The 24,419-nt window shown below is 45.0% G+C and overlaps 1 protein-coding gene across 1 annotated transcript in view; it reads right to left on the reverse strand.

Moving 5' to 3' along the window:
• Positions 1-2,512: 2,512 nt before the first annotated feature.
• LOC142208842 (fer-1-like protein 4) overlaps positions 2,513-24,419 on the reverse strand; it is a 113,866-nt gene continuing 91,959 nt past the window's right edge. The window contains exons 42-45 of the mRNA XM_075277597.1: positions 22,219-22,460; positions 6,444-6,721; positions 4,844-4,944; positions 2,513-2,693 (exon numbers count right to left, since the gene is read on the reverse strand). Coding sequence (XP_075133698.1) covers positions 2,513-2,693; positions 4,844-4,944; positions 6,444-6,721; positions 22,219-22,460 — 802 coding nt within the window. The remainder of the gene's footprint in view (positions 2,694-4,843; positions 4,945-6,443; positions 6,722-22,218; positions 22,461-24,419) is intronic.

Genomic DNA, 24,419 nt, shown 5'->3' on the forward strand with positions numbered 1-24,419 from the left:
TGACCGCCAGAGCGGACGCCAGCCTTGGTCAGAGCACCTAAATACAGTGGTAGGGCAGCAAACTAAACCTTTATCCTGGGTGAAAGAAAATGTCACTCCTCTGCCTTCTCTAAAGAGCTGAATGGAGGGACAGAATGATTGAACAATTGCCATTCCATTCAGTTCTACCAGACGATAGTCTGGCTGCTGAGAAAAATTGGGAACTCAGTATCTCCATTCTGTAGCAGTGAGACCTCACCATTTTACCAGCTGTCACCTATGCAGAAGATAGGTGATGATAACTTGTACTGGAATGCTCTATTACATGGAGTCTGCCACTAACATATAACCTAAGCCCTGCAGATAGATAGGTTAGCGTCACCTGAATCACACAGTATTTTCCCCTTGCGAATCACTGCCTCTTTTAGCAAGATGTCACTGTTTATGTCAATATGTAATTGGTCTCTTCTGTCCCCAGACTAGCTGAGCTTTTCTCTCCCTGTGTCATGGGATTCGCTGTTGCTGTAGAGGCTGCCTCTATAATATATCAGTTTTACACATGACCAATGACTAAAATGGAAAGAAATTGAAAAATCATTTCACAATTCTGGCAAGTAGCAGAAAGTCTGGAATCACAAAAAAGTCTTCTGTCCAAAGTCCTAGATTTTATTATACAGTATAAGTAGGCTAGGATTAGCTATTCCTCCAGGGTAATATGCTATTCCTCTAGACCCTAGGATATAAAGTGCCATCCTTATAGGTCCTAGGATTCAATGTGCCGTTCCTCTAGGTCCTAGGATTCAATGTGCTTTTCCTCTAGGTCCTAGGATTCAATGTGCTATTCCTCTAGGTCCTAGGATTCAATGTGCCATTATTCTAGGTCCTAGGATTCAATGTGCCATTATTCTAGGTCCTAGGATTCAATGTGCCATTATTCTAGGTCCTAGGATTCAATGTGCTATTATTCTAGGTCCTAGGATTCAATGTGCCATCATTCTAGGCCCTAGGATTCAATGTGCCATCATTCTAGGTCCTAGGATTCAATGTGCCATCATTCTAGGTCCTAGGATTCAATGTGTCATTATTCTAGGTCCTAGGATTCAATGTGCCATTATTCTAGGTCTTAGGATTCAAGGTGCTATTCCTCTAGGTCCTAGGATTCAATGTGTAAACCATTTCTAGCTTTTCAATAAAAAATAAGGGAGAGGGGACCCAATTTGGTGTAAAATTAATCTCCAAACTAAAGATACCTGTTTTTGTGATATCATTGCAGATTATAGGAACAAGCAGATCAGAAAAGAATACCATGTCATTATGGTGGATTATGTGCAGGTATACAGACTATATACACTGGATGACTGGTGACCTTGTATTAGGGTGCATTCACACTGAGTAAACGCTAGCTTATTTTGTAGAGTAAAATTACACTTGTAAATTTTGCTATCCCATTGACTTCAATGATATTTTTTTACAAGTGTAAAAATACGCCTGTAAAAAATACGCCTGTAAAAAATACGCCTGTAAAAATACGCCTGTAAAATGTCATTGAAGTCAATGGGATAGCAAAATTTACAAGTGGAATTTTACTCTACAGAATAAGCTAGCGTTTACTCAGTGTGAATGCACCCTTACTGTAACCTCCTGTTGATGTGACATCTGTAATTCTCTCTGGCATACTGCAGATGGTGCTGGCACTGCATTGTTTGACTTTATAGGATCTCTATGGGGTTTATGTAACATTGGCAGTAGTTCAAGGTACAGTCATATAATAGCGCTCATGGCAAGGCATCCTTTTTATTAGTACTTTCTTGTGTCATGTTCACGTGTGTAAATGACTGACTTAACAAATGCATTATGTATGACAATGACAGCCATCTCACATCAAGAGAATAGCGGACCACCTGATGTGTGTGGAGGCCCCTAGTCCCTCAACATCCGCAATCAGGGGAAAGCCTGAAGACCCTCATACACATCAGATGGTTGTCCGGTCATGCCAACATCATCAGTTCAAGAAGAATTGGGCAACTGGATTTTAGCATCACCTTTTGTTCTTAAGGGTGTCACCAGAGGTGGATTACTTCTCTTCCTAATTCAGGACACATGCACACTTGGATAAGCTGAGCATGCATATGTATGGGGAAGTCAGGAGGAATAATGGTCAGCCAACAGCTATGTAATGTGAATGGTCAGCTTTAAAGTGCTTGTGGATTACTACAAGTGGTTTTCTGGAACAAGCAGCATTCAGATGAACATTGTGTCCTCATCACTATTTAACAGGCACAGCGCAATACAGTGTATAGTGGTTGTGCTTGGTATTGCAGATCAGCCAGTACCAATATTGGCAATATAAGTGGTATATTAGGCTGCATACCAATCTCAAGACATAATTTGTATATTAATAATTCATGTTGCGCTCCTCTGATACAGTGTGATAATGTGAATAGCTGGCACTCATCACCTTTACATAAAATAATAAAGCATTATATACAGTTTATAGCCAGATAAATGACAATAAGAATTACATTAGTAATATCTATCCATTAAAAATCTTCTGACTGATGTATCCTGGCATGGTGTACAGAATGAGGAATAAGAATACGGCGAGAATAGCGATGATAACCAGAGCAATGATGTACTTCTTATATTTCTTCCAGATGAAGAAGACAAAGGTTTTCAGCGGGTTCACAAACCAGTTGAATGATGTTTTAGGACGGCTGCAAAATGAAAATATGTATGTTTAAGAAAACAAATCAATAATGGGACATTCAAACGTACTATGTATAGAGATGTAGTCATCCTTAAAGGGATTCTACCATAAAACATTTTTTTTGTGTGGACATATTCAATGTCTTCTGGCGCAGGCTCGTAAGTTCTAGCAGAGCAGAGCACACTGCGCAGGTGCACAGGTCATGGGAAAATGGCCGCTTGCACAGTATTGTTAGCGGCCATTTTCCCATGACCTGTGCGCCTGCGCAGTCTGCTCTGCTCTGCTAGGTTACGAGCCTGCGCCAGAAGAAGACATTGAACATGATGCGGCGGACGAAGAAGGAGGCAGCGCTTAGAGACACTTCTTTGGCAGCGGTGGGGATGCCCTCATCTCTGTTTGAGTGCTGGGGCCCGCCCCCATCGCTGCAAGTGAACTCATTTGCATACCGGTAAAAACTGGTATTTCTGAGGAACGGCGCGGCAGAGACCACGTCTAAAGATAAGAGACGAATAGCCTTTCTTAAGGCTATTCCAATGTCTTATCCACAAAAAAAAAAGTTTTAATGGTAGAATCCCTTTAACTTGAATCTGATAACTTGCTTCACCGTGATACCTCACAACAAAAGCCATCAAAAACAAAAAAAGTCAAGTTAGGCTACGTTCACATAACCCTTGTGGAAAATAGACGTGGGAAATCTATGTATGGTCATTTTTCTCCCGAGGGGACCTGTTTTTACATATCCGTCATGCATTTTAGTGTATGGAGGGATCCGTAAAAACTGGTAAAAATGGAACATGACCTATATTTTGATTGCTGTTACAATGGACCACCTAAATATTTGGCGCAGCTTAGATAATAAATTTGGGCCTTTGTGCTGACTTTGATCTAGGAAACTGGATATAATATAGAATGTAACCAGAGGATTAGAAATAAGTGAATCATTAAAAAATTCAATAGTGAAATGGCAACAAAGTCAGTTTACATGGAAAAAAGTCACATTTACTGCACTGAAGACCACGTAGGCAAAACACTAAAGTATATTCCAAAATTTCAGCCACATGTGCAGTTAAATGCTCACCCCTACAGATGATCAGTGCAAGTTATGTACTTACTATATTACTTAAGTTTTCTATGCTTCTAAGGCTTTGTTCACATCTGCGCCAGAGTTTACATTGGTCCATAAGTACCTGTGGGTGGTTTGGTGTCCCAAATCACCCTCTTATGAAGCCATGCATATCCGCACCACAAATAAAAAAACCTTTATACTCACCTTGCCGCTGTACTCCTTGCATAGAGCAGTTGAAGTACACCTGGAACATGAGTAGTGAAGCCGTGGTGTATGTCCTCAGCTTCACTGAAGAACTGCGCAGATGGAAGAAGCACTAGAGGTGATTCCGATCAGACTCAACGGACTCATCTCTAGGCAAGTATAAAGGTTTATTGATGGGTTGGTGGTTCAGTGTCCCAAATTGACCTGGCAGGTTCTCTTTAACTTGCATCATTCGGATTTACAATGCTTCCATTGTCCTACGTTCACATGATGTTGTCTATGTAGGACAGTAGCGCAGTGGTAAGTCTAGTCCTGAAGCTCACAGTACCATACATCATTATGATGCTTTGAGTTTAGTGTAAAGGAGCTGTAGTTCGGCTGGGAAATACACACATTCACAGGAAAGACTCTAAATCTGGTCTGGATAAGGGGTGGTCTTTTAAGAGAGGACCTTTCACCACCAACACCAACTCCTTCAGCATAATTCAATAGTCATCTCTCCATTGATTCTGGCACTGATGGAATTTTTTTCTAGCAGACACCATTCCTGAGCATTATTTCTGTTAATTTTAGTACTATTACGCGCTCTACTGCCAGGTGGGAGGTTCCTGTCTTTCTGCTCCAGCCCAGGACCGCCCATCTGACAATAGAGAGCATAATAGTGCTGAAATGATCAAAAATAATTGCACATAAATGGTGTGGGCTAGAGAAAAAGTACCAACTGCACCGGAATCAGTTGAGCGTTGCAATTTGAAGGATGAAAATAGTTTTATAATTTAATAGTGACAGGATTAAAATATGTTTTCCACAGAGTACCACCACAAGTAATATAGGGGGGGAATGGGTAAGAAAACATTTCAGAAGGAAAACCCCAAATGATGTCTTACTTCGGCTTCTCCAGAGGTTCTGGTTCTTTGCGTCCCAATCCCACGGGGCTCTTTTCTGCCTCTTCTACTGTCAGCAACTGAAATTCAGCCTCAACTTTTCCCTATAACCAAACCACAATGAATTTATGAAAATATTAAGATTTTACATACAGTAGTGTCCATTGAGTAAAACAAGTTAGTGACTGCCATAGCGAGATCAGGATTTGTGAATTCAGGGCATTTCCCAGCTCTCTGAATTATAAGTTATTGTATCTGCGAGAATGTTCCTGACTCCTTGCAGAGCAGAAGTCTTTACATGCACGGTGACAATGACACTGATAGATCCTACAGGCCATCTCCTGTCCCCTGCAGTTGATGTATTGCTATTGCCTCACATCATCTATCAGCCTTCCTGCAGAAGAGCAATCCCCACGTGGAACTATGGCTAGGCATATGTAAAGCTGCCGCTTTGTATTTTAGTGTGCAGCCAAGCACTAGATCACTTTTTTATTCCATAAAATGGTTATAAACACATTATTTTTCTTTTATCTTTTAGAAAAGTAAAATGGATATCTTTATAAAATCTACATGTGGTGTGAACAGAAGGTAAGCTATTCCATGTTTTAGAAGAACTGCTAAGATGATTGCATTAAAGGAATATTGCAGTGTCCACTTCTCTGGGATTCATAGAGTCAGGGACATATGCAAGGAACAGATACACAATTAAGACCACCCTTTGCAGTACACAGCCAGCTATAGATTTGCAAAGTCCTGATGTAGCAAGAGAGTAGTGGTGCTCCAGCATTTACAGATCAGAAAGGGGAAGGGAAGACAATCAGTACACAATAAGTGCGATCTGATTGTACTCCTCCCTGATCTCCTATACGTGCCACTGCTGTCTTATTGTGCTGGGACTTTCATACTGATGATACAGCTCATCGCCATAATCAAACTCTGGTGCAGCAGGAGAACGGCAGAACGAGTATGAAACCAGGCAGAGGTGGGGGAATTAGTAATAGCAATGAGTGACAGTGGGAATGTATGTCTTGGTAGTGGATCAGCAGCAGGCTGATCGGGAGTATTTAAAAAAAACCTCCGGTGTAAGCCCTTACATCTTGTGGAAGCACCCACAAGCAGATTCCTTCAGCTTTCTCTGCACATTTCCATCTGAATTATCACAGTGCATTGGAATATCTAAGCGCTATATAAAGATTATTATTATTAGTTTAAACAACACCAGTCAGTGATCAGCCAAGCAGATGTTTGCTGTGTATGGAGGTGGGACCTGGAAATAAACATCAGTGGGGAACCCGGTAAGAACCAGAAAGTGAACAGTGGGGAGATCTGTAAGATGTGTCCAGCATCCTCTATGCTCTTAAAGGGAGTCTGACACCAGACCCCAGCATATCACCCCAGCCTTGCAGATAGATAGGTTAGGGTCACCAGAACCAGCATATCATATGCAAATGAGCTCTTTGGAGTAATGAGGGCGTTGCTACTTACCATTTTGGAGAGATGGAAATGTCCTCATTCCTCCAACAACTAATTTGCATATTATTTCTTCTATATGGTTAATATAAAATAGATACATTTCTTCTCCATTCTCCATCACTTTACTTACAGCCAGGATGTATATATTTCCACTTGTATCAGTGTACTGCACATCCTCCAGGTTTACTTTTTTTCTCTTCTTTTTCTTTTTTTTATCCTTGGCCTCTCGTTCTTCTCTCTCTTCATCTTCTTCACTTCTGAGTTTTACAAAAGGCCACCACCCTCGCATGCGCTTGTTTCTAAAGATAGAGAAGCGCGGGGTGGCTTTATCTTTGGCCAGTTTGATGGTGCACTGTGAAGATGTTTTGGCTCCGCGCACCATATCACTTAACTTCAACTCAATTGAACCTGAAAAAATAACAAAAATTATATTTCTAGAACTTTAAAAATATAGGAATGTTTTTAACCTTCAATGTGCAACCTTTCTTTGTTAATGTTTCAATACAGGCATCATAATTAAAATATTTGTAGCAGTGGCAAAAGAAATGTCAAAATGTGCAACTGTTTATAGACGGAATACAATACAGAAACATTATTGACATCAGAACTGGAGAATCCAATTGTCAACTTTGATGTAGGGAACATTCATATATCATTGTAGGTAGAATAGTTAGCACTTTACAGGAAAAGAGTTATAAGTAGTCCAGTGCATGATATGTTATTAGGTGCTCTGTGCTTTCTGTAATATTAGAAATGTATGGCCTTCATCAGTGGCCCCATATCATTGTCACTATTATCAGTAACTTTTAATATTGTCAGTCAATACGTGGCATTACATTATCTACAGAAGAATGCAACAGTGTTACAAATGAAACAGTAGGGGTATGTGTAGGGATAAGTTTAACCCCTTCCCGCCGATGGCACTTTTTGACTTCCTGACCAAGCTCGATTTTTCAAAACTGACATGTGTCACTTTATGTGGCAATAACTTTGGAACGCTTTAACTTACCAAAGTGATTTTAAGATTGTTTTTTCGTAACACATTGTACTTCATGTTAGTGGTAAATTTTGGTTGATATGTTTTGTATTTAATTATGAAAAAATTGGAAATTTGGTGGAAATTTTGAAAAATATGCATTTTATAAAGTTTGAAATGATGTACATTACATACAGATAGTCAGACCGCCAAAATTATATCATAAATCTCATGTCCCAGATCTCTGCTTTATGTCAGCATTAGAGATGAGCGAACACTAAAATGTTCGAGGTTCGAAATTCGATTCGAACAGCCGCTCAATGTTCGTGTGTTCGAACGGGTTTCGAACCCCATTATAGTCTATGGGGAACAGATACTCGTTAAGGGGGAAACCCAAATCCGTGTCTGGAGGGTCACCAAGTCCACTATGACACCCCAGGAAATGATGCCAACACCTCTGGAATGACACTGGGACAGCAGGGGAAGCATGCCTGGGGGCATCTAACACACCAAAGACCCTCTATTACCCCAACATCACTGCCTAACAACTACACACTTTCCACATTCAAAAAAACCTCTATCAAAGTGGGAAAATACCTGGAAACCTTCTTTACTCCCCAAATGGATGGACACAAACCCCAATTTAAGCTCAACAAACAGTAACAACCACCCCTTTAAATCACGTTCCCCATGACAACCACAAATGGAATAGGCAATGGGAATTCCAAAAGCCCTCACCCTTAACTGTCATTTTGAGTGTGTGTGTGTGTGTGTGTGTGTGTGTGTGTGATGTGGTAAGACCTTCCAAAATTCACTTTTCTAGCCCTTAACATGAGCCCTTCCAAACAAAGTTACATGACCTTAAGCTGAGCTACCAGCAGAGATTGAGGCCCTTGGCATGAGTAGAGCCTTGCACCAGCAGTGTTTTTGGCACTTAGGGTGAGTTGAGCCTTGTACCAGCGTGTGTCCCTTAACATCAGGCGGGCCCTAAGTTCTGCGCTTTGCACAAAAGTTCCACATTAACTAGGCTGAATGGTACAAAGATTAGTAGGCCCGAGAACCAGGAACAGGTCTTGCAATGGCTGTCGGATAACGCTTAAAGCACATTGTCCGCCAGCCAGTCAGCCTCTACCTCCTCTTACCCAACAGTCTTGTCCTCCTTCCACCCAAAATTCCCAATCTTCTCAGAACAATAACCCCAACTGTCCCTGCTCCCCAGAGCTGTTCTCCCTTCCTTTGACTGTACCGCAACCTGCCCCTCCATTTCGCGATTCCACGGACCTAACAGACGAGTATCTGTGTCCAGATGCTCAAACACTAGAGTCTCCTCCATTCCATCTCCGGTCGATTTGGTGGCGGATGACCAGCAACCCACCCTCATCGACGACGATGAGACGCAGTTGCTGTCAGGGCAGCCAGTTGACATGCGCATTGTGCAGGAGGAGGAGGCGAGACAGGAGTTGGAAGAGGAGGTGGTGGACGACGAGGACACCGACCCCACCTGGACAAGGCAGATGTCAAGCTGGGAAAGTAGTGTGGATGTTGAGGCAGGTGCAGCACCAAAAAGGGTAGCTAGAGGCAGAGACATGTCCAGAGGCAGAGGTCAGCTGCTTTGCCGAAGCCAGGCCAGACCCGGAATGTCCGAAGATGTTCCCTTTTGTACCCAGCCCAGAAAAACTCCCCCATCGAGGGCACGTTTCTTGAAGGTGTAGAGTTTTTTCAAGGAATGCGCCGAGGACAGATATAGTGTCGTCTACACAATTTGCCTCTCGAAATCGAGTAGGGGCCCTGAGAAGAGCAACCTGTCCACCACTTCAATGCACCGTCATTTGGAATCCAAGCAATGGAATCAGTGGCAGGCAGCAACGGCAGGACAAACGTCGCCCGCCGTTCATGCCACTGCCTCTGCTCACAGTGCTGGCGATGCACTCCAGAGGACGAGCCAGGACATCACTTCATCTGCCTCCGCCACTTTGTTGACTTCTCCCTCATCCTCCCCTGTTTCTGTCTTATCTCCTTCTCCTGCACCATCAAAGGCACCATCAGGCGCTTCTTTACAACAACCCACCATCTCTCAGACATTGGAGCGCCGGCAGAAATACACCGCTAACCACCCACCCACGCAAGCCTAGAACGCCAACATCGCTAAACTGCTGGCCCAGGAGAGGTTGGCGTTCCGGCTTGTTGAAACTCCCGCCTTCCCGGACCTGATGGCAACTGTGGCACCTCACTATGCCGTCCCTAGCCGTCTCAACTTCTCCCGGTGTGGCGTCCCCGCCTTGCACCAGCACGTGTCACTCAACATCAGGTGGGCCCTTAGTTCCGCGCTTTGCTGCAAGGTCCACTTGACCACCGACACTTGGACAAGCGCCTGTGGTCAGGGATGCTGCAGTGCTTATCTTTAATGACAGGCAGGGTGAATGTGGTGGAGTCTGTTCCCCGGGTGCAAACTGGGGTGGCCTATCTCCTCTCCCAGGCCAAAATTCATGGCAGGAGTAGACTGAAACCCTACGACGCTGCAACCTCCACCACAGCTACTAGCGGCAAACGCTAAAACACTGGTGTGGGGAGACGTCAGCAGGCGGTGCTGAAGCTCATCAGCTTGGGGGACAGACAGCACAGTGCCTCCGAGGTCAGGGATGCCATCCTGGCTGAGATGGCATTTTTTTTTCCCTGCTACACCTGGGGCCTGGCATTTTTACGCCTGTGATAATGGCTGGAACCTGGTAGCGGCTCTGGAGCTTGCCAGCCTCCAACACGTTCCATGTTTGGCCCACGTCTAACCTAGTGGTGCAAAGTTTTTTAAAAACATACCCAAATGTACCGAAGCTACTGTTGAAAATGCGGCGCTTGTGCGCCCACTTTTGCAAGTGCACAGGAGTCGCTGCTAGCCTAAAAACACTCTAGCAAGGCCTACATCTGTCCAAACACAGGCTGTTGTCCGTCATTCACACACGCTGAAACCCTACAATACCATATCTTGAGCAGGGTGTGTGAGCTGCACAGACCTTTGATGGAGTTCCATCTACAAAACCCAAGGGTTCCTCAAAGTCAGCAACCAAAGTTTCTGCACCATGAGTTTCCAGGGGTGGCAGAGTTATGGCTAGGGGAAGAGGCATGGATAGGGATGATGTCTAGGGGCAAAAGCAGTGTGGATGTGGAGGCAAGCTAAGCAGGAAAAACTGGGGGTACAAGCTAAGGCATGGACTGGGGTGATGTCTAGGGGCAAAAGCAGTGTGGATGTGGAGGCAAGCTAAGCAGGAAAAACTGGGGATACAAGCTAAGGCATGGACTGGGGTGATGTCTAGGGGCAAAAGCAGTGTGGATGTGGAGGCAAGCTAAGCAGGAAAAACTGGGGGTACAAGCTAAGGCATGGACTGGGGTGATGTCTAGGGGCAAAAGCAGTGTGGATTTGGAGGCAAGCAAAGCAGGGAAAATGGTGGCTAGAGGCAAAGGGATGTCCATAGGCAGCAAGGGCAAAGATGCAAAACTCTCCCGTTTCAAGAATTTTCCTGACTTGTTTCCCCACAAAACATTCCTGGGAGGAGGGCTGAAACACCACCCTCCTCCTCCTCCGCTGTTAGATTTACCCCAGCTACGAGCTGAAAACGCTGCAACACTGGTGTGGGGAGACGTCAGCAGGCTGGGCTGAAGCTCATCAGCTTGGGAGACGGACAGCACACTGCCTCTGAGGTCAGGGATGCCATCCTGGATGAGATGGCAATTTGTTTATCCCCGCTGCCCCTGGGGCCAGGTTTTTAGCTTGTTGGAGGGCTCTGGAGCTTGCCAGCCTCCAACACGTTCCATGCCTGGCCCACATGTTCAATGTAGTGGTGCAATGATCTTTAAAAACATACCCCAAATTAGCTGAGCTAAGGGTGAAAGTGCGGCACTTGGACACCCACTTTCCCAAGTCTACAGTACCTGGAGCTAGCCGCAATACACTCCAGCAAGGCCTACATCTGCCTGAAGCACCTACTGTTGTGCGAGGTCACCACACGCTCTAACCCTAGATACCGTATGTTCAGCAGGGTGTGTGAGCAGCAGAGACCTTTGATGGAGTACCAGCTACAAAACCCAAGGGTTCCTCAGAGTCAGCTCCCTCACTTTCTGCACCATGAGTTTCCATGGGTGGCAGACTTATGGCTAGAGGCACAGGCATGGATAGGGGTGATGTGTAGGGGCAAAAGCAGTGTGGATGTGGAGGCAAGCTAAGCAGCAAAAACTGGGGGTACAAGCAGCCGGTGACATCATCACTGACAAGCACAGCTGTCTGTCAGCTGACAGGCTGACTTTCACCAAAATGAACAGACAATGGATAGACTCATCATATACATGTCAGTTACATGACAAATTTAGTGCAATTTTCAAGTCCAAGATGGTTTGGAGATCTGCGGAGAGGAATCTCACCACCTCTTGCGGGTGCCATCATTTGGAAGGCAAGCCCTGGGCTCAGTGGGTGAGAGCAAGCGCAGGATAATCGTCGTTTGGCCTGGCGGCCACTGCCTCTTCCACTGTTGACAGGGCTGGCGCTGCAGTCCAGACCAGGAGCCAGGACACCTCCACATCTGCCTCTGACACTTTGGGGAGTTCACCCTTATCCTCACCTTTTCCTGCCATTTCTCCTTTTGCCCGCGCCATCATGCGCCTCTTCCCAGCAACTCCCCATCTCCCAAGCCTTTCATTTCATGCTAAAGTACAGCGCAACCCACCCACATGCCCAAGGCTTCAACGGCCTCATCTCAAGAAATCTGGCCCAGGAGATGTTGGAATCCCGGCTGGGGGACACTCTGCCCTTTTTGGGCAGAGTGTCTACTGCGCCACCGCACTGTGCCGTCCACACCAGCACTTTCCCCCAAACATGAGGCGGTCCCTAAATTCAGCGCTTAGCCCTAAAGTTCCATGTGACCAGTTACGAATGGACAAGTGCATGCGGACAGGGACGCTACCTTTCAATTTGGGCACAGTGGTTGAATGTAGTTGAGGCGTGGACCGGGTCGCAAAATGTGGTGGCCTGACTTGTCTCCCCACACAACATTCCTGGGAGGAGGGCTGAAACACCACCCTCCTCCGCTGTTAAATTGACCCCAGCTACGAGCTGGAAACGCTGCAACACTGGTGTGGGGAGACGTCAGCGGGCCGTGCTGAAGCTCATCAGCTTGGGGGCCAGACAGCACACTGCCTACAAAGTGAGTCATGCCATCCTCGATGAGACGGCAATGTGGTTTTTGCCATTGCACCTGGGCCCAGGCATGTTGTCATGTGTGATAATGGCCGTAACCTGGGATTGGCTCTGTAGCTTGGCAGCCTGCAACATATTCCATGCCTGGGCCACGTTTTTAACTCATTGCTGCTAATCTTTTGAAAAAGGTACCCCAATGTTCCTGAGCTACTGGTGAAAGTGTGGCGCTTGTGCGGATAGTTTTTAAAGTGTATAGTTGCCGCTGCTAGCCTCTATGCACTCCTACAACGCCTGTACCTGCTGGAACAACGGCTGTTGTGCGACGTCTCCACACTGCTGGCACTAAACATATCATGTGTTGAGCAGAGTGTGTGAGCAGCACAGACCTTTGATGTAGTTCCAACTCCAAAACCCTCGGGTTCGTCAAAGTCAACTCCCTCAGTTGCTCAACCATGAGTGGCCATGGGTGGCAGACTTATGTGAAATCCCATCCCATCCATTGCACTGGACACGAAACATTAGCATGCGCTCAGCACAACTTCGGATATGGCAGATGCGTTAAGCAGGGTGCAGGGTACAACACAGACCAGGCCCGAGCACCAGGAACAGGTGTTAGAAATACTGCAGCATCTGCCATTTCCTTCCAATTTTGGGGTTTTGGACCCGCCACCGACTTGTCTGGACCTAAGTGGGGTCCATCAAGGCAAGCTGTGGTCATGTGCGGTTTGCAGTAAGGGGGCAGTGCGCAATTGGAAGAGGAGTTGGTGGATGACGAGGCCACCGACCCCACATGGACAGGGGTGATGTCTAGGGGCTAAAGCAGTGTAGATGTAGAGGGAAGCTAAATCAACAAAAAACCTGGGTAGAAGCAAAGGCATAAACTGGGGTGATGTTTAGGGGTGAAAGCAGAGTAGATGTGGAGGGAAGCTAAGCAGCAAAAACAGTGGGTAGAAGCAAAGGCATGCAAAACTCTACCCTGTTGGAAGACTTATTCCTAGGTCTGGAACACGTTAATGGCCCCCCTGGACAAATTACTGCCACTCAGGGGCCTAGTGTCACCAGGAGGGACAAGTATAGGCGCATGTTGTGGGAATACCTGGCCGACACCAGCTCTGTCCTCTCCGATCCCTCTGTGCTCTACAGCCTAAACTTATTTTCTCATCTTTTTTTCTGAACTGCACATCTCTTGCCTGCTTCCTTTGGGATCTTAGAAATGGTGGTCCACTTCCACAGATGGTAACTTCAATAGACAGTGTAACGGGAGTAGCTGAGGGATCGCTGTCTTAACCACTTTTTGGCACAAAATTAACTTCCAAAGCCAAATATGGTGCAAGTATATGATGCAAGGACACCTACACACCTATCTCTGACACATTGGGGAGTTCACCCTCATGCGCCCTTTTGGCCTGCACCATCATGCGCCTCTTCCCAGCCACTCCACATTTCCCAAGCTTTTCATTGCAGGCAGAAGTACAATACAACCCACCCCCATGCCCAAGCCTGTAACAGCCTCATCGATAAACTGCTGGCCCTGGAGATGTTGGTGTTTGTTTATGCTTCTGGAGACCCAGGCCTTCCGTCAGCAGATGGCAGCTGGGGCACCTCCCTATGCTGGGCCTAGCCGTTACTACTTCTCTTGGTGTGCTGTCTCTGCCTTGCGCCTGCATGTGTCCCATAACATCAGTCGGGCCCAGAGCTCTGCGCTTTGCTGCAAGGTCCACTTGACCACCGACACATGGACAAGCGCCTGTGGTCAGGGATGCTGCAGTGCTTATCTTTAATGACAGGCAGGGTGAATGTGGTGGAGTCTGTTCCCCGGGTGCAAACTGGGGTGGCCTATCTCCTCTCCCAGGCCAAAATTCATGGCAGGAGTAGACTGAAACCCTACGAAGCTGCAACCTCCACCCCAGCTACTAGCGGAAAACACTGTAACACTGGCATGGGGAGATGTCAGTAGGCCGTGCTGAAACTGATCAGCTTGGGGGACAGACAGCACAGTGCCTCCGAGGTCAGGGATGCCATCCTGGCTGAGATGGCATTTTTTTTTCCCTGCTACACCTGGGGCCTGGCATTTTTGCGCCTGTGATAATGGCTGGAACCTGGTAGCAGATCTGGAGCTTGCCAGACTCAAACACGGTCCACGCATGGCCCACGTTTTCCAACTTGTTGGTGCCATGTTTCTTTGAAACCTACACCATTGTGCCTGATATACAGGTCAAAGTGGGGCCATTTTCGTAAGTGAGAACTAGCCTCTGCTAGGCAGAAAACATTCAGAGCACACTCCTCTCATCTTCGCACCGTTGGCTGGCGGAGGAAGACGAGGGGGTTGGAGTGGCATCTGATGTCCCTATCCCACACGAGGCTAGAGGGTGCACTTCAGTGCATCCCATTGCTTCACCACAAATGGTGTGAAGGGGAGTGGAAAATGGAGGAAATGGAGAGTGACCCTTACAGTTGGGGCCAGCAAAGGCATGCCAAGTAACACACTGGCACACATGGCTGACTTCATCTTGGGTTGCTTTTCAACACATATTTCACATCATGAAGAACAAATAATACTGGATTTTTTCAAGCCTCGAACCCCGGTCTAGGTCTAATGTCTGTTCCTTTCTTATATTAGGGGAGAGGGAAAAAAAATTACTTCAGTGATACGTTTAGCGTACATAGACTGACTATTAATGTGTATCCCACTTAGTGTTGTTAGGGTTACACACCGTCACAACCTGGCTAAAGCTTCTATAGCTGTTAATAAAGTCAACATAACTTTACGGTATCCAAAAAGACAGCTGGTACCGACAGAGAGCAAGACAAATGTCACCCAAAGCTGTGAGCTCTGAACACCCACAGTGACTTTGGCGTCATCATCATTATAAGGGAGCGGGTGGTAATAAATAACTTGGCAGTGCCTAAAACCCAAAAAGCTTATACAACTATATTTACATTAAGATACACAAATGAAACTTTTCAGTAGCATGTCATGAGACAAGCTGATAAGCTCTTCCTTTGTGCAGTGCTATTTGAAAGTTAAACGCTGCCTTTATTTTAATTCTGGAGAAGGTGCAGACATTAGATTTAGAACATGTTGTCTTCATTGTCCAAATCCTCTATATAGGTAACGCGTTTTTCGGGCCGAGCTGTCTGGGAACGAGCTGGTGCAGCACTGACAACCTGGGTGAATATGGCAAGAGCCTGAGATGTAGGGTGAATGAATCCCCAAATTATTTGTGGAATTCCCAGTGAGACAATGGCACTGTATACCAGTATTAAAAATTGTGGGTGCACATAACCCCCATATATTCTTTGAATTCCCAGTCAGACAATGGCACTGTATACCAGTATTAAAAATTGTGGGTGCACATAACCCCCATATATTCTTTGAATTCCCAGTCAGACAATGGCACTGTATACCAGTATTAAAAATTGTGGGTGCACATAACCCCCACATATTCTTTGAATTCCCAGTCAGACAAAGGAACTGTATAGCAGTATTAAAAATTGTGGGTGCACGTAACCCCCATATATTCTTTGAATTCCCAGTCAGACAATGGCACTGTATACCAGTATTAAAAATTGTGGGTGCACATAACCCCCATATATTCTTTGAATTCCCAGTGAGACAATGGAACTGTATAGCAGTAGCAAAAATTGTGGGTGCACGTCACCCCAATATATTCTTTGAATTCCCAGTTAGACAATGGCACTGTATACCAGTATTAAAAATTGTGGGTGCACATAACCCCCATATATTCTTTGAATTCCCAGTCAGACAATGGCACTGTATACCAGTATTAAAAATTGTGGGTGCACATAACCCCCATATATTCTTTGAATTCCCAGTCAGACAATGGCACTGTATAGCAGTATTAAAAATTGTGGGTGCACGTAACCCCCATATATTCTTTGAATTCCCAGTCAGACAATGGCACTATATACCAGTATTAAAAATTGTGGGTGCACATAACCCCCATATATTCTTTGAATTCCCAGTCAGACAATGGCACTGTATACCAGTATTAAAAATTGTGGGTGCACATAACCCCCATATATTCTTTGAATTCCCAGTCAGACAATGGAACTGTATAGCAGTAGCAAAAATTGTGGGTGCACGTCACCCCAATATATTCTTTGAATTCCCAGTTCGACAATGGCACTGTATACCAGTAGTAAAAATTGTGGGTGCACATAACCCCCATATATTCTTTGAATTCCCAGTCAGACAATGGCACTGTATACCAGTATTAAAAATTGTGGGTGCACATAACCCCCATATATTCTTTGAATTCCCAGTCAGACAATGGCACTGTATACCAGTATTAAAAATTGTGGGTGCACATAACCCCCATATATTCTTTGAATTCCCAGTGAGACAATGGAACTGTATAGCAGTAGCAAAAATTGTGGGTGCACGTCACCCCAATATATTCTTTGAATTCCCAGTTAGACAATGGCACTGTATACCAGTAGTAAAAATTGTGGGTGCACATAACCCCCATATATTCTTTGAATTCCCAGTCAGACAATGGCACTGTATACCAGTATTAAAAATTGTGGGTGCACATAACCCCCATATATTCTTTGAATTCCCAGTCAGACAATGGCACTGTATACCAGTATTAAAAATTGTGGGTGCACATAACCCCCATATATTCTTTGAATTCCCAGTCAGACAATGGCACTATATACCAGTATTAAAAATTGTGGGTGCACATAACCCCCATATATTCTTTGAATTCCCAGTCAGACAATGGAACTGTATAGCAGTAGCAAAAATTGTGGGTGCACGTCACCCCAATATATTCTTTGAATTCCCAGTCAGACAATGGCACTATATACCAGTATTAAAAATTGTGGGTGCACATAACCCCCATATATTCTTTGAATTCCCAGTCAGACAATGGCACTGTATACCAGTAGTAAAAATTGTGGGTGCACATAACCCCCATATATTCTTTGAATTCCCAGTCAGACAATGGCACTGTATAGCAGTATTAAAAATTGTGGGTGCACGTAACCCCCATATATTCTTTGAATTCCCAGTCAGACAATGGCACTGTATACCAGTATTAAAAATTGTGGGTGCACGTAACCCCCATATATTCTTTGAATTCCCAGTCAGACAATGGCACTATATACCAGTATTAAAAATTGTGGGTGCACATAACCCCCATATATTCTTTGAATTCCCAGTCAGACAATGGCACTGTATAGCAGTATTAAAAATTGTGGGTGCACATAACCCCCATATATTCTTTGAATTCCCAGTGAGACAATGGCACTGTATACCAGTAGCAAAAATTGTGGGTGTATATAGCCCCAATTCTATTGCTAGGGGACTTGCAGGGTATTTCTGAGGTGAAGGTGGGGGGGCACACCGTTGGAACGGGGATTTGGGGTGTATATATGGGGTATACGGGAATACACTGTCAGTGTGTTCCATTCAGGATCCTGGGAAAGCTGGGTTGCGGCGATTGAGCCCGTCAGTGCCACGTTACACTGACAAGCTTCTCCCTGGAATTTAAGTTATATGTAAGCCCAATATATTCTTTGAATTCCCAGTGAGACAATGGCACTATATGGCAGTAGCAAAAATAGTGGGTGTATATAGCCCCAATTCTATTGCTAGGGGACTTGCAGGGTATTTCTGGGGTGAAGGTGGGGGGGCACACCGTTGGAACGGGTATCGGGGGTATATATCGGGTATACGGGAATACACTGACAGTGTATTCCATTCAGGATCCTGGGAAAGCTGGGTTGCGGCGATTGAGCCCGTCAGTGCCACGTTACACTGACAAGCTTCTCCCTGGAATTTAGCTCTTATAAGAGCTGTTGTGGTTGTCTTCTCCTTCCTATCCTAGCCTGTCCCTGCCTACCCAGAATCTAACCCCTAGCTAACTGGACGGAAACCTCCGTCCTCGGTGAATTGCAAGCTCAGAATGACGCGAAGCTGGGCGGCGCTGTTCTTTTAAATTAGAGGTCACATGTTTTCGGCAGCCAATGGGTTTTGCCTACTTTTTTCAACGTCACCGGTGTCGTAGTTCCTGTCCCACCTCCCCTGTGCTGTTATTGGAGCAAAAAAGGCGCCAGGGAAGGTGGGAGGGGAATCGAGTAATGGCGCACTTTACCACGCGGTGTTCGATTCGATTCGAACATGCCGAACAGCCTAATATCCGATCGAACATGAGTTCGATAGAACACTGTTCGCTCATCTCTAGTCAGCATCAAACTTTAGGAGCCCTTTTACTTTTTACGGACATTATAAGATTTACAAGTGAAACAACAATATTCAGAATTTTCAAGAAATTTCCAAAACCCATTTTTTAAAGGGCCTAATCCAGTTATGAAGGCATTTTGAAAGACCCTTGTATTAAAGCCCCCCATAAATCACCCCATTTTCAAAACTGCACCCCTTAAATAAGCCAAAACAACATATACCTAGTAATTTAACCCTATAAGTGCTTAACAGGAATTAATACAAAATGGAGGTGAAATTTTCAGATTTGAATTTATTTTACTAATATTTTCGTTTAGCCCTAGAATTTGCACATTCACAAGGGGTTAAAGGAGAAAACGCATCCTACAATTTGTTAGGCAAGTTCTCCCGACTACCATAGTACCCCACTTGTGGGTGTAAACTAATATATGGACGCACAGCGAGACGCAGGAGGGAAGGCGCGCCAAAGAGCTTTTAGAGGGCAGATCTGGCTGTGATCAGTTTCAGGAACCATATCGCATTTACAAAGCCCTTGAGGAGTCAAAACAGTGGAAATCTCTAGAAAGTGACCCCATTTTGAAAACCGCACCCCTCAAAGAATTTATCAAGTGATGTAGTGAGCATTAGTAACTCCGAAGTGAATATGTAAGCTGTGTGGAGTAAATTGGGTACACTAAATCCTATTCTATTTTCCCACCAGCTCCTATGACGCGGACGGGGAAGAGGGGCATTCTGGGGGATCAGTGCTGGTGTATTCTCTCTCATAAGCTGTAAATATGGGGTGTCCCCTGAAAACACTCGCACCGCTTACACATTTCCTTCTAGTCGCAGCCACTTATGTCCTAATGATTTGGCGACTTTTGGGGTTTTTGTCTTAACATTGTACAAGGTAGATTTTTATTTTTATTTTCTGGCAATGTGGCCATATGAGGGCTTGGTGTTTACGGTATTAGATGTACTTTTCAATGCCACCATTTTGGGGCGTGTAACTTATTGACTACATTTTATTAACTCTTTCTGGGTGGGATGTAAAAGGAAACATCAATTCTGGCATTGCTTTTTAGCATTTATTTTTTTTCCCGTGCAGCGTACAGCATAAGTAACATGTTACCTTTATTCTGCGGGTCGGTACGGTTACGGTGATATCTCATTTATATGATTTTTTTATGCGTTGCTATTTGTGCAGAATAGAATTCAATTCAGGGAAAAAAATCAATTATTTTTGCATCGCCATCTTCTGAAAGGCATAACGTTTTTATTTTTCGCTAGACAGAGCTAGTTGAGGGCTTATTTTTTGCGGGAAGACCTCTTCTTTTTATTGGTACCATTTTGGTTTTCATCTGACCATTTGATTACTTTTTATTGAACATTTTGTAAGGGAAAGGTGGTGAATAATCATTATTTTGTGCGGTTTTCTACGTTTTTTTTTTACGACATTCACCGTTCGGGTTAAATAATGTTTTAATTTTATTGTTCAGGTTATTATGGACGCGGCGATACCAAATATGTAATGTTTTTTCTATTTTTCTTTATTTTACATAATAAAACATTTTATATGGGGAAAATTGGATTTTTGGGGCTTTATTTATTTCTATTTTATTTTAAACTTATTTAAACTTTTTTATTTTTACTTTTGTCCAACTTTTTTTTTCTGTCTCCATGGGGGATTGAAGCAGTGATCGGCTGATCACTGCTTCAATAGAGATACGCTGCAATACACGTGTTACACGTGTATTGCAGTGTGGAGGAAGCTGTCAGCCTGTGTAGACGCACAGGCTGACAGCTTCATTTACGGCAGGATCAGCCAGGTGCGAGGACGGGGTAAGTGAAGGGGCAGACCCAGGGGTCACTGATCAGACCCCGGGCTGCCCCCTACAAACACCGGCACCCCCCGAAACCGGCGCGGGGGGTGCCGATCGGCACAATTTTAGAACGAAACCCCGGAGGTGCCGGCGGTCATGTTGATCACCGGCATCTCAGGGGTTAACACCCGCGATCGGACCCGGTTCCGACCGCGGGTGTTACGGGGCATTGTCAGCCGTGTATTACGGCTGACACCCGCTGTGCATGGTGCGCACACAGTTTCTGTGTGCGCACCATGCATCCGCACTAATAGTACGGCGGTTTGCGGGAAGCCCTTCCCAGCAGCGCCATACTATTATGGCGAATGTCGGGAAGGGGTTAAAGGCATTTTCTAGAACTTGTGATAAGGTCAGAGCCGTGTTTATGACTAATTGACCAATAATCCTGGGTAACTGTTGTCGTCCTAATTAATTAGGCTGAGTGCCAGGCGGTAAAGAAATGACACTAGGCACACTATGTTGGTATTAGCTGCTCTCTCAACCAAGGAGGAAATACTGGTCCACTTTTATTAAAACAACGAGGGGTTACATAGTAGCAGAGAAAGGAAGAGAGTTAACAACAACGTAAGTTTTCATATTCATTTCTGATTGGTATGATACATCTCAATCAAACAGAAAAAGTTTAAGCAGTGCCATGTATAGCCAGCTACTCCCGGTCCTGCGTGGTAACCTTGGAGAGCTGTCTTATGGCAGCAAGCCAAGCATTTGTTTTTCTTGCACCCATCTTGGATACAGGTGCCATCTTATCGTATAACATTATACCAGTTTCAAGCATAAGCAACTATATCTAGCATTCAACTTTTAACCCATTTATGCCTAGTGTTCCATTATTGGAACTGAAAACCAGTATAACCTCTGGCATAAATGGGTTAAGGATAACAATGTTTTTCATACATTACATGATTATAACCTTCACATTTACACTGATGACCTATCCTTAGGATTGATCATCAATATGTGATCAGTAGAGATGAGCGAGTACTATTCGAACCTCCCGTTTCAAATAGCACGCACCCATAGGAATGAATGGAAAGGGGGTTAAGTGGCCGGCCGCCGGCAAAGTCTGCGTGCCGGCCGCTTCCATTCATTCCTATGGGTCCGTTTCGAATAGTACTTGCTCATCTCTAGTGATCAGTGATAGTCCAGGCTCAATGCCATTCAAGTGAATAAGTCTGAGCTGCAATACCAAGCAGAGCCACTAGGGCATGTATGGCGCTGTGATTTGGTAGTAAGTGAAGAGCCTGCAGGTGTGAATTCACCCTCAGATTACAACATTTAACCAATGTACTACTGTAGTGTCGTGAGAAAGGTTACACTAGGTACACACACATATTAGCAATGGCCAAGGGACCCAAAAGATGGATAACTGGATCACTAACACAGCAGTTGTACACAGAGCCAGCAGACCCCACTGGCTATAACGGGGTACGTTTGTTGTCTGCCATTTTGAAACTGAAAGCAGTGGAGAAAAAACCCTTCATGCAGAACATTTTTTCTCTGACAATGCAGGTGTGTGCCCAGCCTTAGACATGTGAGGACATGGTGTGAAGTATATAGGGGTAAGGCTGGAGGAGAGGTTGTATTCTTTGTGTATGTTAAGATCACACGCCCTCAAAGGCCAGCCATGTCTAATACACTATACAGACGTTTAATAAGAGTAAAGAGACAACATACCTAAGAAGTCATTGGCAGATATACGATCATAATCCCAAACTTGGAGGGCGAGCACGGCTGGCTCCCTGAACTCTGACTCTTCTAAGGAGAAGAAGGACTCCTTCTTTTTGTATGTGATTTCTTTCTCAGTGGGAAGGTAGTCAAACCGAAACACAAACCTCCAGTTGAAATTTCCTTCACCCGTGAGGGAATTAAAGTGCACGTCGGTCTCCTGCTTATCTCCATCTAGGCCTCTTATCCATCTACAAAAGTAACATATACAATACATAAAAGCTCATTGATCAGTATTAGGTTGCCTTTCAGTTGCACAGGGATCTTTTTTTTTAAAATAAATTCTTTATTTATAACCAAATAATACATACAAACAACAAAACAATACCCTTAAAGGGGTTGTCCCATCTCAAGGATCCTATCTATACTGCTAGCTTATGTGGATTTAAGAATTTTCCTAAGTACATTATTTCAGCAAAACTGCTTTGTTTGGCCGCTATCTGAGATTATTCATTTCATTGTTTACACTGCGTTTCCATAACCACAGACCTTGGGATGATCTTAACTCTCCAGCCAGGACAAGTGCGGTAGCTCCCTGCTCTCAGGGGGGAGGGGGAGCAGAGTGCTCTGGGCTCCACAGCAAGCTTGTATTTCTGAGCTGTTTATCTCCCAGTTATCAGATCGGCTAATTAAGTTTTGCTGATAAGGGCTGAGATAGGGAGTCTGTATGTAACCCTCTGCAAACACAGACCTAAAACTTAGTTCATTGCAAGATGATTCTTGTTACTGTAGCTTGTAAATTTGGGATTCTCGTTCCCCTATCAAATCCAGCTCTGCTACATCAGCTTCATATTGTGCATTTTCCAGTGATACTGTGCTAACTTATTCACAACCATGCCTCATTACTGACTTCAACCATGTACTGCTATGAAGAGAGATAGCAGAGCAGGCTTTGTCTGGGAGACAGCAAGAGAAACTCCGCCCATTAATTCACCGAGAAAGCCAGGAAGTGAACAGAGCACACAGCATGCAGGTTGGTGAACAAGTTGGGAATACCCCTTTAAGACAAAAAGGGGTTCAAGACAAAAATGAAAACCGACTGCCAACAACATTACAAGGCAAATCAGTATACACATTGCAAATAAAAACCTCATTCGACTCGACAAAAGAAAAGAAAAGGAAAGAGCGAGGGAAAGAGAAAAAAAAGAAGGGAGGGGTAGCGTTGCACAGTGGTCAGTGAGCGATCACGGATGCAGACATGGGAACAATGTCACCAGTATGGCCTCAACCCACCAGATCTCAATAGGGCTGAGTACCCTGGAAGAGAATCTATGGCGTCCAAGCCTCCATAAAGGAGTCACTCAGGGATGCTGTAAGGTCCTCCATACACTGGATACCATCCACCTTACGGACCCAGTGGCAGAGAAAAGGCGGATGAGACAATTTCCAGAGCCCCGGAATTCCCCTGGATCAACACTAGGGATTGTAGGGTTATAGGTTGGACTTGATGGACTAATGTCTTTATCCAACCTCATCTACTATGTATGTATGTAACTATGTACAATCCCTAGCGGTGTTGATCATGCACAGGGATCTTAGACGGGTTGCACTATTATAACTAGAGATAAGCGAACACTGTTCCGAACAGCACACTCCCATAGAAATGAATGGATGTAGCCAGCACGCCGGGGGTTAAAGGGGTTGTCCCGTCACAAGGATCCTATCTATAATGCTTGTAAATGCGAATGTAAGACTTTTCCTAAATACACTGCTTCAGCAAAACTGCTTTGTTTGGCCACTATCTCACTTTATTCATTTTTTTGTGGCCACAGCCCTGACCTGAGTCAAGTGATGTGTCTGCCTGCTCTCAGGGGGGAGGGAGGAGGGGCTAAGTACACGGAAGCGAGCCTGGAGGGGGGGGGGGGTTAGTTTACCCTTTGGGGGACAGGTGAAGCCAGCAACATCGCTATGCTTCTGCCCTGCATGAAGACAGCAGCGGCAGAAGCGATGCTGCTATTCCGGGGCGGGGGGGCGGAGGAGGGGAATAACAGCATCGCTTCTGCCGCTGCTGTCTTCATGCAGGGCAGAAGCATAGCGATGTTGTTGGCTTCACCTGTGCCAGCATCTAACTCCCCGGCATCCGCTGTAATAGGCGGATGCTGGGGACTGTTAGATGCCGGCACAGGCACATCGCTATGCTTCTGCCCTGC

This window comes from Leptodactylus fuscus, chromosome 6 (assembly GCF_031893055.1).
Source record: "Leptodactylus fuscus isolate aLepFus1 chromosome 6, aLepFus1.hap2, whole genome shotgun sequence".
NCBI lineage: Eukaryota > Metazoa > Chordata > Amphibia > Anura > Leptodactylidae > Leptodactylus > Leptodactylus fuscus.